This window comes from Euwallacea fornicatus, chromosome 7, assembly GCF_040115645.1.
Source record: "Euwallacea fornicatus isolate EFF26 chromosome 7, ASM4011564v1, whole genome shotgun sequence".
NCBI lineage: Eukaryota > Metazoa > Arthropoda > Insecta > Coleoptera > Curculionidae > Euwallacea > Euwallacea fornicatus.
This window is the reverse complement of record NC_089547.1, coordinates 1615336-1628967: the sequence shown is the minus strand read 5'-3', so window position 1 is coordinate 1628967 and position 13632 is coordinate 1615336. Positions and strand designations below refer to the sequence as shown.

General features: G+C 33.8%; 2 protein-coding genes across 4 annotated transcripts; one reads left to right on the top strand and one right to left on the bottom strand.

The window, feature by feature from the left end:
* Window positions 1-2642: 2642 nt before the first annotated feature.
* Window positions 2643-4288, bottom strand: KdelR (ER lumen protein-retaining receptor). Its single transcript, XM_066284374.1, has 4 exons — window positions 4109-4288; window positions 3504-3763; window positions 3191-3443; window positions 2643-3137 (listed from the first exon to the last, which is right to left on the bottom strand). Exons 1-4 carry the CDS (start codon window positions 4197-4199, stop codon window positions 3103-3105), a joined length of 639 nt encoding a protein of 212 aa, XP_066140471.1. The 5' UTR covers window positions 4200-4288; the 3' UTR covers window positions 2643-3102.
* A 305-nt stretch (window positions 4289-4593) lies between these two features.
* Window positions 4594-13549, top strand: LOC136340344 (testis-expressed protein 2). 3 transcript variants are annotated; one of them, XM_066284368.1, is made up of 18 exons: window positions 4594-4877; window positions 5578-5734; window positions 7172-7324; window positions 7511-7644; window positions 7904-8102; window positions 8165-8267; window positions 8320-8718; window positions 8770-8998; window positions 9057-9295; window positions 10907-11090; window positions 11143-11238; window positions 11295-11495; window positions 11555-11737; window positions 11789-11897; window positions 11984-12271; window positions 12376-12615; window positions 12663-12880; window positions 12934-13549. In XM_066284368.1, exons 2-18 carry the CDS (start codon window positions 5689-5691, stop codon window positions 13000-13002), a joined length of 3090 nt encoding a protein of 1029 aa, XP_066140465.1. In that variant the 5' UTR covers window positions 4594-4877; window positions 5578-5688; the 3' UTR covers window positions 13003-13549. The 3 variants fall into 3 exon arrangements, with proteins under 3 accessions (XP_066140465.1, XP_066140468.1, XP_066140466.1); XM_066284371.1 differs by having other exon boundaries at window positions 4595-4877; window positions 11295-11405; XM_066284369.1 differs by lacking the exon at window positions 5578-5734 and having other exon boundaries at window positions 4595-4877.
* Window positions 13550-13632: the final 83 nt, after the last annotated feature.

Here is a 13632-nt window from a genome sequence, read left to right as displayed (position 1 = left end):
TTGGTCAGGTTAGACCGGTTTCCTCTAGTTTGAAAGGGTCTTGTGAAAATGCGCTTTTAGGTTCGAATGATCCTTCATCTTCTTTCCTCTCATGCATTTTGAATAAAACAGAGAGAGTAGCAACAGTATTTTGACCCGAATTTAGTACTGCTTAAGCATTGGCCGGATAGCCGGGGAAATCGGATATTAATAGCAAATCTATTATTTACCTTGTATGTTTGGTTTTTTCATGCAGTTTTTATTTTCAGGTTTTATTGTTTGCCCTTCTCTTGATTAACAAATCAATTCCAAATTTGAAGGCAAACGTACAAAATGTATATGTAGCAGTTTTTATTTATTTCCAATTCTATAGGGTGTCCAAGGATGAAGTTCAGAAATGGGAGAAATTTTTTATATGTTAAACATATTTAGAAGAAAAAAATCATTTTTCAAAAAACGACGAATGGCTGTTTATCTCGAAGCTGTAATTTGAGAGACCATATTTGCGATTATTTTACGGGAGACGTCAGAAGTTGATGACAAATTATAATTTACCCCGTATAACGAAAAAAGCATGGTACTTCACTCATAGCTTCGAGTAAAATTTTTATCAAAAATTCTATTTTATCCTAAACCCAGTAATAAAAAAAGATTTTCGCTAGCCGCACTGTTCATAAAGACATTCTTGGGACCCCTAAATAAAATTGTGTGATAATCTTGTGGCCATGCGGTAAATTATTTTGAAAAATTTTCCTTGTATATTTCGGACACATTGTGGATTCTAACTGTAGATTGTTTCAGCATTTAATACATATTACCATCATTCATCATTCTCTTTTATCGACAGCGATTTAATGCATTAAAACGCTATACATTAGGTGACATCCTAATGACCCCATTAAAAGTTGTCCTGTATTTCCGGTATCTATTGTTTTCATACCAATTAATTCCTAATATTGTACCAATGCATTATACTAATATTAATACAAATACATTATGTAGCACCTCTATCGAACAAGGGTAACGAAGAAAGGGTGCACAATGTGCACATGTGCTGGTGCCTGGGGATAACGTAATAAACGACTTTTTCGTATATGCAGGCGATCAAAGTAACTAGATGGTTAAAACTGCGGAACATATTTAAAAAAGCAGCTGTTTTGTACGCCTAAATTCAAGGAAACATTTGGACTTTTTGTGGTATAAAAAAGAGTATCGTTTACAGGCTACAAGGAGCAGTAAACGGTCTGCAATACATCATGATGAGACCAGCTGGGAAAAAAAATTATCGTAAAAAAAAGGAAATTTTTCGTAGACATGCTGCATATATATATATATATATATATATATATAGTAGTTAATACTTTGCAACACCTTAGTTAAATAAACACAAAATATTTCTATTGTGTTCCGCAAATTTTATATCAATAAGACATTTTTTTAAAATTTAGTTACTCTTTTTCTTCACTTTAAGTTTCCCGGACGGTTAAGCCCCAAAAGGGGCGATCAGACATTAGCAAAAAGATTATAATACATAAACTCAAACTTTTAATCATCGTTGCGCCATCTTTTGTACGATGCAGATAAAATTATAATGGAAGTTACAGTTTTCATCCTTTCAGATGAAAAGTTTAATGAGTTCTCCGTCGTTCTTGTAGTTCTAATTCATAGATGACAATTTAATGAGACAAAAACAATAATTTATGAAGTAAACAAATTGTTCTTGAATGCTCAGTAATTAGCATAATCTATATTTGTTACTTTAAGACTACCATATATCCGTCATGTTGTTTATTCGCTACGCACAGTTTTATCAGCTTATTGATCTGTTCAAAGAAATCAATTTATTATATTTTGAGAATTCAAACCTTAGTATTTTTTTCGTTTGTAAGTTAAATTATCATCATTTTCAAGTAACATTGAAAATGATTGAAAAAACTCTTGTTTTTTTATGAATGTTGATGCTCTTGTCAGAAGGGAAAGAATTCACAAATCTAATAAATAAAAAAAAAAACCAAATTAAAAATAAAATTTAATTCCTTGTCGCAAAAAGCAAAGAACGCCACTGGATTCTACTGCAAAAACTATCAAAATCCGTTTTAACTTCTTCAGTATTGTAGTGGATGAATGAAATTCGTAGATGTCCCAAAATTTAGTTTCTTAAAATTCTGTACTTTCACATAGCGACCTCTCACTGTGACCTTTGGGGCTATAAAAACCAAGCACAGAATTATGAAAACCGAATACGTCTCTAACTTCAGTAATAAGTTTGCTATCCCTCCTAAAATGATTTTTATTTTTGATTTTGACATTTTGATGAGAAGTGCATCGATCACGCTTGTGATGGTTCGTTGATGATGCCAGTAAACCTCATTTCTGGCAAGGTTTTCACATACACGAATCATTAGCGCAGATGTGAAAACGTAGAATTTGAAGTGCCAACAATTCGTGCGTAACTGATTTATATACGAACACCTTAAATTCACAGAATTCAAATTAAAAACATTAATATTGTTATCTAAGTTACTGGCTCATGAGAAAACCAACTTTGTTTTTGACTATTTTAAGATTTGAAAATTAAAAACTTTCTATTACCGCAAGAGTTGCTTTACTTTTAACTTGTGGCGTATGTAGGTCTAAATAAAAATGAATCACATACTCCAAAAAATGGTAGAATTTAATTTAATATCAAATGAAGTGAAAACATGAAACTACCCTCCTAATTACAATTTATTATTGGTTGAATTCATGCCCCCTAAACATTCATTGGCTCATTCCTTTAAATTACCTATCAAATAAGTAATTAGTATATTTTTCTGCTCATTTTTTGGCATATACTATATCCCATTGTAGTACAAATAGAAAAAAATAACTACCTACATTGAAAACATTTTACCTATATCAAACAATTAGACTCTCTGTTTCTTAAGAGCTCATTTACATTACCAAAAAAATAAAAACTTCTGAGCTTCATCAGTAACCTTGTTAATTTGATAAATCATGTACAATTCAACGCGTTTTCATGTCAAACTATACACTGGCTTTAAAGCATTAAAATTATATCATTTTGAAACTTCACAAATTATACTTAAAATGTAATTTGCACGCTCAAATTGTGACGAATTTCTAAGCCGGCAACTGCAGCTTCTTGCCTTTTAATACTGCAATAAAAACTCATATAACAGTGAACAAAGAAACATAACCTCAAACTTACCTTTGGTAATGTATAAATAGAAAAAATCACAGTATAATACTGTCTGAACAATACCAGCTACAATTGCAATCAGATCATAATGCCCTTCCTTCCAATAGCGATAAATCCAATTCAAAATATACAACCCTCTATATGAGCCCAGTGCAAATAGGTAATGGGAAGTAATGCTTTCAGCCTCACCAGTTTTGCTTACCATAAACAATTGTGGTAGAATTGCCACAGATTCAAGATAGATGCTGAATGTCCACAATACCTAGAAAATGCTGTCAATGCTAGCATAACCATGCTAAAAATGGTATAGTAAAAGTCTTACTTCCAAGGAGCTGAATTGATGGTTAATCAGCAAAGCTAAAATTACTGATGGTACCACCAAAAACTCAATGCGGAACGTATCATGATTTCTGTCATAAGTAGCTCGAAACTTAAAGTAAATTAAGAAAATTGTGGCATATGAGCTCATGAGAAACACAAGTTTCATGCTTGTATTGTATGTGGAGACAAATGCATTTATCAGGTCCAAATATCTGGCCGTGTATACAAGGGCAAATAAAATTTGTGATTTGCCTGATATACCTGAAAGACAAACATGTTTGAAACTAATATAGGAAATATTTGCACGAAATTAAAACAATTCAAAAGCGTGATATTGCATTGCAGATTGCAGTGTCTGTTTCAATCATTAAACCATGATAAATGTGTATGACATAATTCTTGATGTGGAAATAAGGAATTTGAATAACTTGAAGCAGACATAAGTGCCTGTTGTTTTGAACTGAAGAGTGCATTTAAATATTTTAGAAACTACTAATTTTATGGGCATCATAAGTTAAAAATTATTAGAAATACACAAACAATGCTGTTGCAATGTCCATAAGCAGCCGGCTAAAACAGTCCCAAAATCGCTAAAAAAAAACTTACCAGCACATGACCTAGTGTACCAAATTTTCTGTAACAAAATTATGATTGCTAAGAGATGAGAAAGATCACCCAGAAGCCTAAAAACATTCATTTTTGAAAGTTTTTTCAAAAAATTTTTAACTCAAAATTGGTTTTTGATTGAGAAGTGACGTGGCTGTATTCCGATAACGAACGCCAGGTGGCAGGCATCGCACGTCAACAAATGGTGTCAAATGTCAAAATAAAAATATGTCTATGTCGTCATGAGGATGTGCACTGGGCATACAATTTAATCTATTCTTTAACGTTTAGTAAAAATAGTTTTTACTAAGCTATAACCTACAAGTATCAAAATTAATTTTTTCAATAATTTCCTTTGAAACTAATTTATTCATACATTTTTTAGATATTTCTAATTATTCGTTATTTTTCCAAGCAGTGCATTTCAATAATATTTAATGAAAATCTTGATATTGATAAATAAACGGCAACACTGTCAGAATCCATTAGCTCAGCTGATTTCGACTATCATTCTCATTCGCGTTGAAAGGGAGAGTATTCGTTTTAATATCAGTAATAATTGTGTAAAAGATAAACTAAAAATTTTGATCTTGAAATAGGAAAAACTGCATCCAAAAGGCCTAATATACAAGGTTGTACACACAGAAATACGACAACTATCCAAGCTTAGTTATTCAGAAACGCAGAACGTTTATTTGCAATAAGTAGAAGTATGACTCAAGAATCGGATATTTTTTAGCTTGATTTCAAACAATGGACTACAAACAAAGTATGTATCACGTAATTTAGTTTCAGACGTTAGATTATGTGGAAAACTCTTCTATGGGCATTTCTAGTAGAGTGGCACTACCAGGCCTAAGTCCACCCATAGATTTCCTGGGGCTTCTAGGTTTATTTTTTAATTTATTTTATGCTGGATTTATGTGGCGCGTTACATATAGCATAATGCACAAAAATTAAACAGAAAGCTATGCAATGCTGATTAATTTAGTGGACTGGTGACAGTTTTTCAATTTGATTGTGATATAGAGGTGGACAAAATAGTGCTCATAGTGCCATTGTACTTTATTAGCCATTCCTTATTAAGTTCCCAACAAACATCACCACTTCTCTGAGCAATGCCTTCCTGTTTATGTTGGGTCTTCTGGCTCTTTTTCAAACAGACCTGGCCTTTGTTTAGGAACATAATCTTTTTCCTTATACTAAGAAAACTGGATGATTAGGAGATTTAATTTTGTTTGGAACATACCCTCAGGATTTTATTATGCCATTGAAAAGTATTGTTTTTGTTTCATGTTTCATGTTTTTATACCCAGAATAAGTAAGACAAACATCTCTCATTAATACAATAAACTTTGTTCTTTTGAACATAAGCTGATAATTTTAACATTCTTTGCCTGCAATCATATTCCACCTGGCGTATCATGTCTGCTGCTCTACTTACATGTATGTTGTAATGTTTCTTTTAGCTCGCCTGTAGCTGTAAGCTATTATGTGTATAGGTACACGTATCGTCCCATTCCTATAACAGTATGTGCTACTAATATAATGTTAATCTACTAATTAGTTTAGGCTTGAAAATGAGCTTAAGAAAAGACAGTAAAATAACTTTGGGGATGCTAAAAGGTAACAGGTATTGAGGTGTGCTTTTCGTTGTAATTGATGTGTCACTCTTTGTATGTTTTATTATGCTTTGTAAAGTAAGTATATATAAAGTTTTCTGATACATTTCATGTTTCTTTAGCTGGGAAATTTTGCCTTGCACAGTAGAACTAGCAATAATGGTTGCATTTAAATTATTGTAAGTTCAGTATTATCAGCTTCATTCACTTTTTTTTCTAGTTCATTGTAACTTATAATTTATTTTCTGCATATATTACAAATGAACTGTAAAAGTCATAGTATAATCTTGTCACCTGTCGATAAAATCAGCACTCTTTATAACAATATTAGAATGAGTAATGCATGCCAAGTTTTTCAAACTGATATTTTTTTTAATGCTGTATTTTCTGGCTCAAGACTAATCCTGATAAGATTAATAATTATTTATGATCAAATTGATAAAACTTTGTTATCTTAGTAAGCAAATTAATTTTATTGAAACATTTGTATTAGAGTAGATAATGTAGTAAAACGTAAGGTGTCCATTACTTGAATAATTCTTTTACAAAATTATTTTTTTATTTATCATTTATATATAAAACAGTGAAATCCAAAATATTTGCAGTGACCTTCCTTCACTAATTTTCAAAACCAGGGGGAGCTAGTTTCTACTTGTAGAACTATGGCATTTGAAGGAAAAGCTTTACTTTAAATTAAATATATCATATATATCTGCTTGAAAATTTATATAAAAGTTGCAATGGGAGGAAAGCAAGTTTGTTATTTTTACCAGGAGACGTGTAGGTAATTGTGTATGCCTACATATTATATGTTCACTATAGGCAATTTTATGTTGTATTCAAGTTTTTATCTATTGATTTTGCTATATTTTATTTAAAGTAGAGATTGTTTTCTTTTTATTTTATTTTAATATATGCATATGTCGGAAAACCTGTAGTTTCTGGGATACAGGATGTAAAATTTAAAATTTTTTTAAAGCATTTCCTATACAACTACTATAATTCAAGAGATTAAATTATTCAAGTTGTGTTTTAGGTAATCTTTAATGAAGTTTATGCTTTGCTGTCTCCAAAGATTTTCTCAACAAAGTGGCATTTTCTCCAGATCAAATCCTATTTTATCATTCGAGTTTTTCTATCTTGTGCTACAGAGTATACTTTTATTTAAAAAAATCGATTCCTTGTTCAATATAGAAACCTTTTGTCCCTTAAATTTTTGCACCATTCCTAGTACACCAGTGCATATATGTATATTCTCTGCAAGGTTTTCAGCATATAATTATATGTTATGTTGAACTCAAACCAAGGTCAGATGTCAGAGTCCTGCTAGTATAACCTAATTCACCCAATAAATATAAGTGATTGCCTTTGAACTTAGACAAAAACTCACATTTCTCTCATTTAGATATATCTCATGTTGTGACCATACGTATCCTTTTAGGCAAACCTGTTACCACTTCAGTTCCCTCAATATCAATAAAATTTCATGCAAACGTTGAAGAAATTGAGGAAGTTCGTTTCAGTGATGAAGAAACTCCAAACTCTGAGGAAAAAAATAATCAATTTGGAGTTTTGCAGCCTGTAAGCAGTTCCAGTAAGTAATATTGGACCTTCATTGCTTGTTGTGGATTTATAATGTTAGTGTTGCTATGAGTTGCTCTGTTTTTTTTTTTAATTACACACTAACATTATTCAACATATGTATATTGTTATATATATTGATATTTTTCTTATCTATATATGTGAGTTTTTATCTCGAAAATGCAAATCTAAATCATAGGTGATCAAGACTCGAGAGCTTTAAAACTATTCCCAAAACTAGCTAAAAGGTCTACTAGTGTAGATGTGTCCACTAATCAAAGCCTTAGCTCATCGCCGCCTAACGACCCTTGGAGATTCTTTTCTGATATAAAGGTAAGTTTTTCTTAGCTCCAGTAAATAACACATTAACCTAATGTGAATAGCGAAAAATATAGACGTAAAAGATCCTCATAATTTCTAATTGTTTAATAATCATTATAAATAGATAGTTCGTGGGCTGGATGAAGTATCAATCGTTTTGGTCTATACCTGTGTCAAACCTGAAGTTATATTTTAATGTCGGATTTGCCACTGAAACAATTTTTTTTACTGCTGATTTCCCAATTTTCATTTAATATTCGTCTTTTTAAAGGGTAAAATAACTAAAAGCGTGGAGGAAAAAATCACGGAAATTAAAGCGAGGCACGAAGAAGGTTCGCCTTTACACAGAGCGAAAACTGACCCCAAGCAAATTAAAGAGGGCAACAAGGACAGTTCAAGTTTTTCAGATTCCGAGGACCAGTCTGAGAGCAGTATTTCGAAGACTTGTGGTTTCGCGTCGACCACTGAAGGTAAATATTGCAGCCATCATAAGGCCTTTCTTATTAAACAAACACGTTCCTGTTTATTGCAGGCGTTGAAATGTCGTCCGATGACGAAACTTCCTCTATAGATAAAGACAAAAAGATGCATTCGCCTAACATCAGACAGAAATTTCGGTTTTTAAAGCATCACAGGTGTGTTTCACTCTTATTAAATCATCAATTTCGTTCTCAAATCTCTTTGTAGCCATAAAGCGTCTCCTAAAGAAGGCACAGTGAGCGTTAGTCATCTCTCGAAGTTGTATAATATTAATACTGAAAAAGTGGAACAAGCCCTGCCTGAGCACACTGAGGATATTGAAAGTGCAGTTGATGCATTAGAAGAGACTGACTTTCGAAAAGATTCTGCGGACAAGACTGAAAATAGGGAAATGATGAAAGAGGAGATTGTGAAGAAAGTAGTCCAGAAAATTGACAATATAAACCTGGATAGTGAAAAGATTGTGAATGTGGAACAGGTCTCAGGGGAGGAAATTCGAAAGAGCTTTTTTAAGGGAGATTCTAAAATTTTTACAGTGTTTGCACCGATAGGCTTTGTGGACCTGAGATTTGCACCTGGGAGGTCTCCGAATGACGCAAACGTTCTGTAAGCTCTTTACATTAACCAATATGTTCTTATCATTTTTATTATTTTTAGTCCATACATTCTGCTGTCCATTTACATTATAGTGTATGCAATCTTCCACAGTTATCTTCCGTATTTGGCAGGAGCGCTCTTAGGCGCTTCTTTAGCACTAATTTTAGGATTTATTTATGTAAAACTTTATACCATACCTGTGAGTGTACCCGATAACATTGCAGGAATAACTAGTAAAATTATGGAAATTCCTGCTGTAAAAGAGCACCAACCTGTAACAAAATATGAGGTATTTTGCTCATCTATAGAAAGAGGTACTTCTTTGCAAATAATAATTTTTTTCTTAGGGTTGGGTAAATGAGTTTCCAGAAGCCTACGATCCGGTAGTTTATCACATATCAAGGACTCAGTCGGTATTTTTAAGGTTGCAAGGAAATCTGCTGAGAATTAGCCACTCGAAAGGCAAAGTGCCTAAACGAGCAATGTGGAACGAGCATGATATCAGGGCTACTTTTAGTCACCACCGAATTTACAATTTGATAGGTGCGAAGATTAGTTTGTTGCCTGAGGGATTAGCTAGAATTCGGTGAGTTCTAAAAGTCGTTAATTTGATTGATTTACCGTTAATCTCTGGGAAACTACTGACAATCATTAAACCTTCGAGTTCATGTGTAAAATAGCTTATACATCCTCAATTCACGGCGGCACCTAATCGCTGTTTCGCTATTATTGAGACCACTTTTTTCTTGTCGTTCAAATGTGAATAAACGAAATGATCATTTTACAATATTTGACCTGGCCACGGCCTGACCGATAATTTGAAGGTTCTATTAGGGGTACAAATAAGTTTCCGCCGTTTAACAAAGCATGGTCCCACCAGAAGGTTATGCTGAAATTGCTAGATGTAAATCTTACTATCGCAAGTTTGATCAACTAGTAACAACATAACCTAGAAGTATTAGTGGTTTCGTATCAGCATCACATTTTTTTTTCTTGCAAAAATGTCAAGTTTTGTGCCGAATAAGCGTCATTTGCGGGAACTTTTGATTTACTTCTTTAATTTGAAGAAATCTGCAGCTGAGGCGCATCGATTGCTTGTAGAAGCATATGGTGAGGCTGCTTTGAGTGAGAGAAGTTGTCGTGAGTGGTTTCACAAGTTTAAAAACGGTGAGTTTAACGTGGAAGACAAAGGACGCAGTGGAAGGCCGAAAACGTACGAAGATACGGAATTGGAAGTGTTATTGGAGGAAGATTCGTCTCAAACACAAAAAGAACTTGCACTTACATTAGAAGTGACGCAACAAGCAATTTCACATCGTTTAAAAATGTTGGGAATGATTCAAAAACAAGGGAATTGGGTTCCTTATGAACTGAAACCCAGAGACGTCGAACGCCGATTTTGCATGAGTGAAATGCTGCTTGCCAGGCATAAAACAAAGGGTTTTTTGCATCGTGTAGTCACTGGGGATGAAAAATGGATCCATTATGATAACCCAAAGAAGAAGAAATCATGGGGTCCACCTGGCCATGTTTCAACATCAGTAGCCAAATCAAATATTCATGGAAAAAAACTCATGTTGTGTATTTGGTGGGATCAACTTGGTGTTGTATATTATGAGTTGCTCAAATCGAACGAAACTATTACTGGAACTCTCTACCGAACACAATTAATGAGATTGAGCCGAGCACTCAAGGAAAAACGCGCTCATTACTACTCTTGACATGACAAGATTATTCTCCTACATGATAATGCTCGTCCGCATGTTGCGGCACCGGTTAAAACCTATTTGGAAACACTTAATTGGGAAGTCCTACCCCACCCGCCATATTCACCAGACCTTGCCCCATCCGACTACCACTTGTTTCGATCAATGGCACACGGTCTGTCTGAGCAGCGCTTTACATCATATGAAGATACCAAAAATTGGGTCGATTCATGGATAGCTTCAAAAGATGAAGAGTTTTTTCGCCGTGGTATCCGAATGCTGCCAGAAAGATGGGAAAAAGTAGTGGCCGTTGATGGCCAATACTTTGAATAAAACGTAATATCCCGTTCTTTCACAATTAATTCCAATTTTTTTATAGAAAACGGCGGAAACTTATTTGTACCCCTAATATAATAATTACATAGGGCGAAAATATTGCTTTATATGGTAAGCCAAGAAGTTGCAATAATATACTTTATATTATTTAACAGACTTTGGAGCAAGAAATATCCAATATGCATCACTCTAAATAAAGACCAATTGAATTTTGATCCTACCAATATTAAAATGGAAGGTTTAGAAGAGGAAGTTCTTGAGGAGAAGCTCAGCGAAAAATCCAAATCTCCGAAAACCAAGAAGAAATTTACGTTTAGGAAAAAGGATTATTCTTATATGGTAATCAGCTCTTCTGCGAGACAATAAAAATTAATTAAAGATCTTATTTTAGTCCCAAAGATTTAGCAAACTGGCTGAAGACCAGGACATTGATTTAGACTCGGATTCCAGAGCCAGCACCCCTTCTCCCGAAGGGCCTGAAGTCATTGTAAATGGCGTATTCAGTCCTCCCGTTACTTTAATTATTTAAATTGTCAATTTCAGGCCCTAAATAAAGAAAACCTACCAGCAGCAGATTCGGGAGTAATCAAGAATCAAGGAGAGGAAGACGAGATGCATTCTTTACCTGATGACTCGTCAGAGGGTTCTCAAAATGTAAGCACCACCTTGTTTAAGTCCCCTAACAAATCACACCCACATACTAACAAGCATCCATCGACCCATACACTTGTGAATAAGAAGAAAGTGAGTTTTATTTTCGGCCTTATGGGTATCATGTAATTAATTTTAATAAACGACACCAGGAGGATTCTTCTGAAGTCAAGATTTATATTTTCGGACGTACCGACCGTGAGAAAGAAGACTGGTTTCGAAGGTTAGCGGCGGCCACCCATCATGCTGGAGACTCTGTTTCTGATCAAGAAAAGGATGTCGATAGAGTTAAACTACAGTTAGAATATACGAAATACATGATGTTGTTTAATAAAGTAAGATTTTATCTTAAAGTAGGCGTCATTATTGATTATTTTTTGTCGCAGGTTTCAAAGGCAGAGAAGACTGAAAAAGATGCAGACACTCGTGAAAAATCTGAAGACCAGGAAATGTGTCCTAAATCAGAAATGCAGTTGTGGTTCAACTCCCTCATAGGTTAGGATTTATATGGCCGTTTCAAAGATATGATTTGCTTCTTAGTAGAACTACGTCAAGACTGACGATATTTCTAATTATTATAGGGAGGGTTCTTTTTGACTGTATTGAAGACCCCGGTTTTACGAAAAAAGTCCAAAATCGCATACAGAAGAAATTGCAGACAATCAAACTGCCTTATTTCATCGAGGAGATTTTGATTACGGAACTCAGTTTGGGCAAAACGCCACCTTTCCTTTTAAACTCCAATAAGCCTCAGATGGACGATAGAGGTTTGTGGGTCGATTTAGACGTTTCCTATGAAGGATCTGTGGTTTTGACTCTGCAAACTAAATTGAACTTGATGAGATTAAAAAATCCCCAGTCAAATAGCGGTAGGTTGGTGTTTTAACTATTAGATGTTAATCATTCCAAATTAGCACAATGAACTTGTATTTGACCCTTCTTTAATTTATTATTAATTGTTTCCTTGGTCCAGCTAATTCAACAATTGAAGTTAAATCTGCAATTTATCACTCTGACGTCGATGATACAGCTGAAAGTAGCTCGGATGAAGATGGTCCTCAGGAAATAACACCGATGAAAGATGGAATTTCTCCGACAGATCGCCTTTCTGCCCATGGAAGCAAGAAATTTATTAAAATGGTGGATAGATTGACAGAATCAAAGTTCTTTCAAGCGGCCACCGACAACCGATATATTAAAAAGGCAATGGAAGGTGAGAAGCTATCCTTTCTTTGGTTTCTTTTACTAATTCTTTTACAGGGGTTTCGAATACGGAGTTAAGACTAACGGTGGAACTTAAAGCTCTCTCGGGTACTATTGTACTTAATATACCGCCCCCACCCAACGACAGGATATGGGTGGGTTTTCGGCCTGTACCAGAATTGATTTTAACCGCCTGTCCTATTGTCGGTGAACGCAACGTTAATTACACGATGGTCACCAAATGGATAGAGAAAAAAATGCTTCAGGAATTTGAGGTAAATGCAGGTTTCGAATATTTGAAAGCAAAATTACCCATTATGCCTTTTAGAAAGTAATGGTGATTCCAAACATGGAAGATTTTCTTGTGCCTGTGATGAATTCTAATTTGCCAGAATAGTGGGAGTTACGTGCAATTTAAAACCGATTTCGTTACCGAGATTTTAATTCTAAGATTTTCTTTTTTTTCGTCCAATATAATTTTTTGCGAATGAACCAAAATTGCTGGCGAGAAGAAAGGAAATTTTATGTATTCTCTATACAAAAATATTATCTTTTTATAAAGTTTTGCTGGTAGGGCCCAATAAAAATAATATATTTTTATGCATTGATTGAACGTTTTATAGTGACAAATTTTTGTTCATGTGGATTTATGTGAAACGAATTTTGCGCAAACGCCCGTGTATTAAATTTAACTAACCGTATTATTTGAAAGAAAATAAATGTGATATTTAGCAATGTTTTGCAGGGTTTGTATTAGTTTTGTTTTATAGTTGACAATGGTTTGCTTATTGTTTTTGTTTTTAAGTTTTTCTGTTTTTTGTTTTTTCATAGGTTAGAAAAGTAGTTTTTAAACTTTTTAAAACTGAAAAATCGAAGATATAGTTTTGTTACAAAGCTTTCTCTATTAAGAAAATCATTAAAATATGGGATTCATGAGTTTAGAATGTAGTTTATATGGACCAAAAAATCACAATTTTTCAGCATTTAGAATTCTTGCCAGTTTGGACAAAATAATACAGCTGATGGG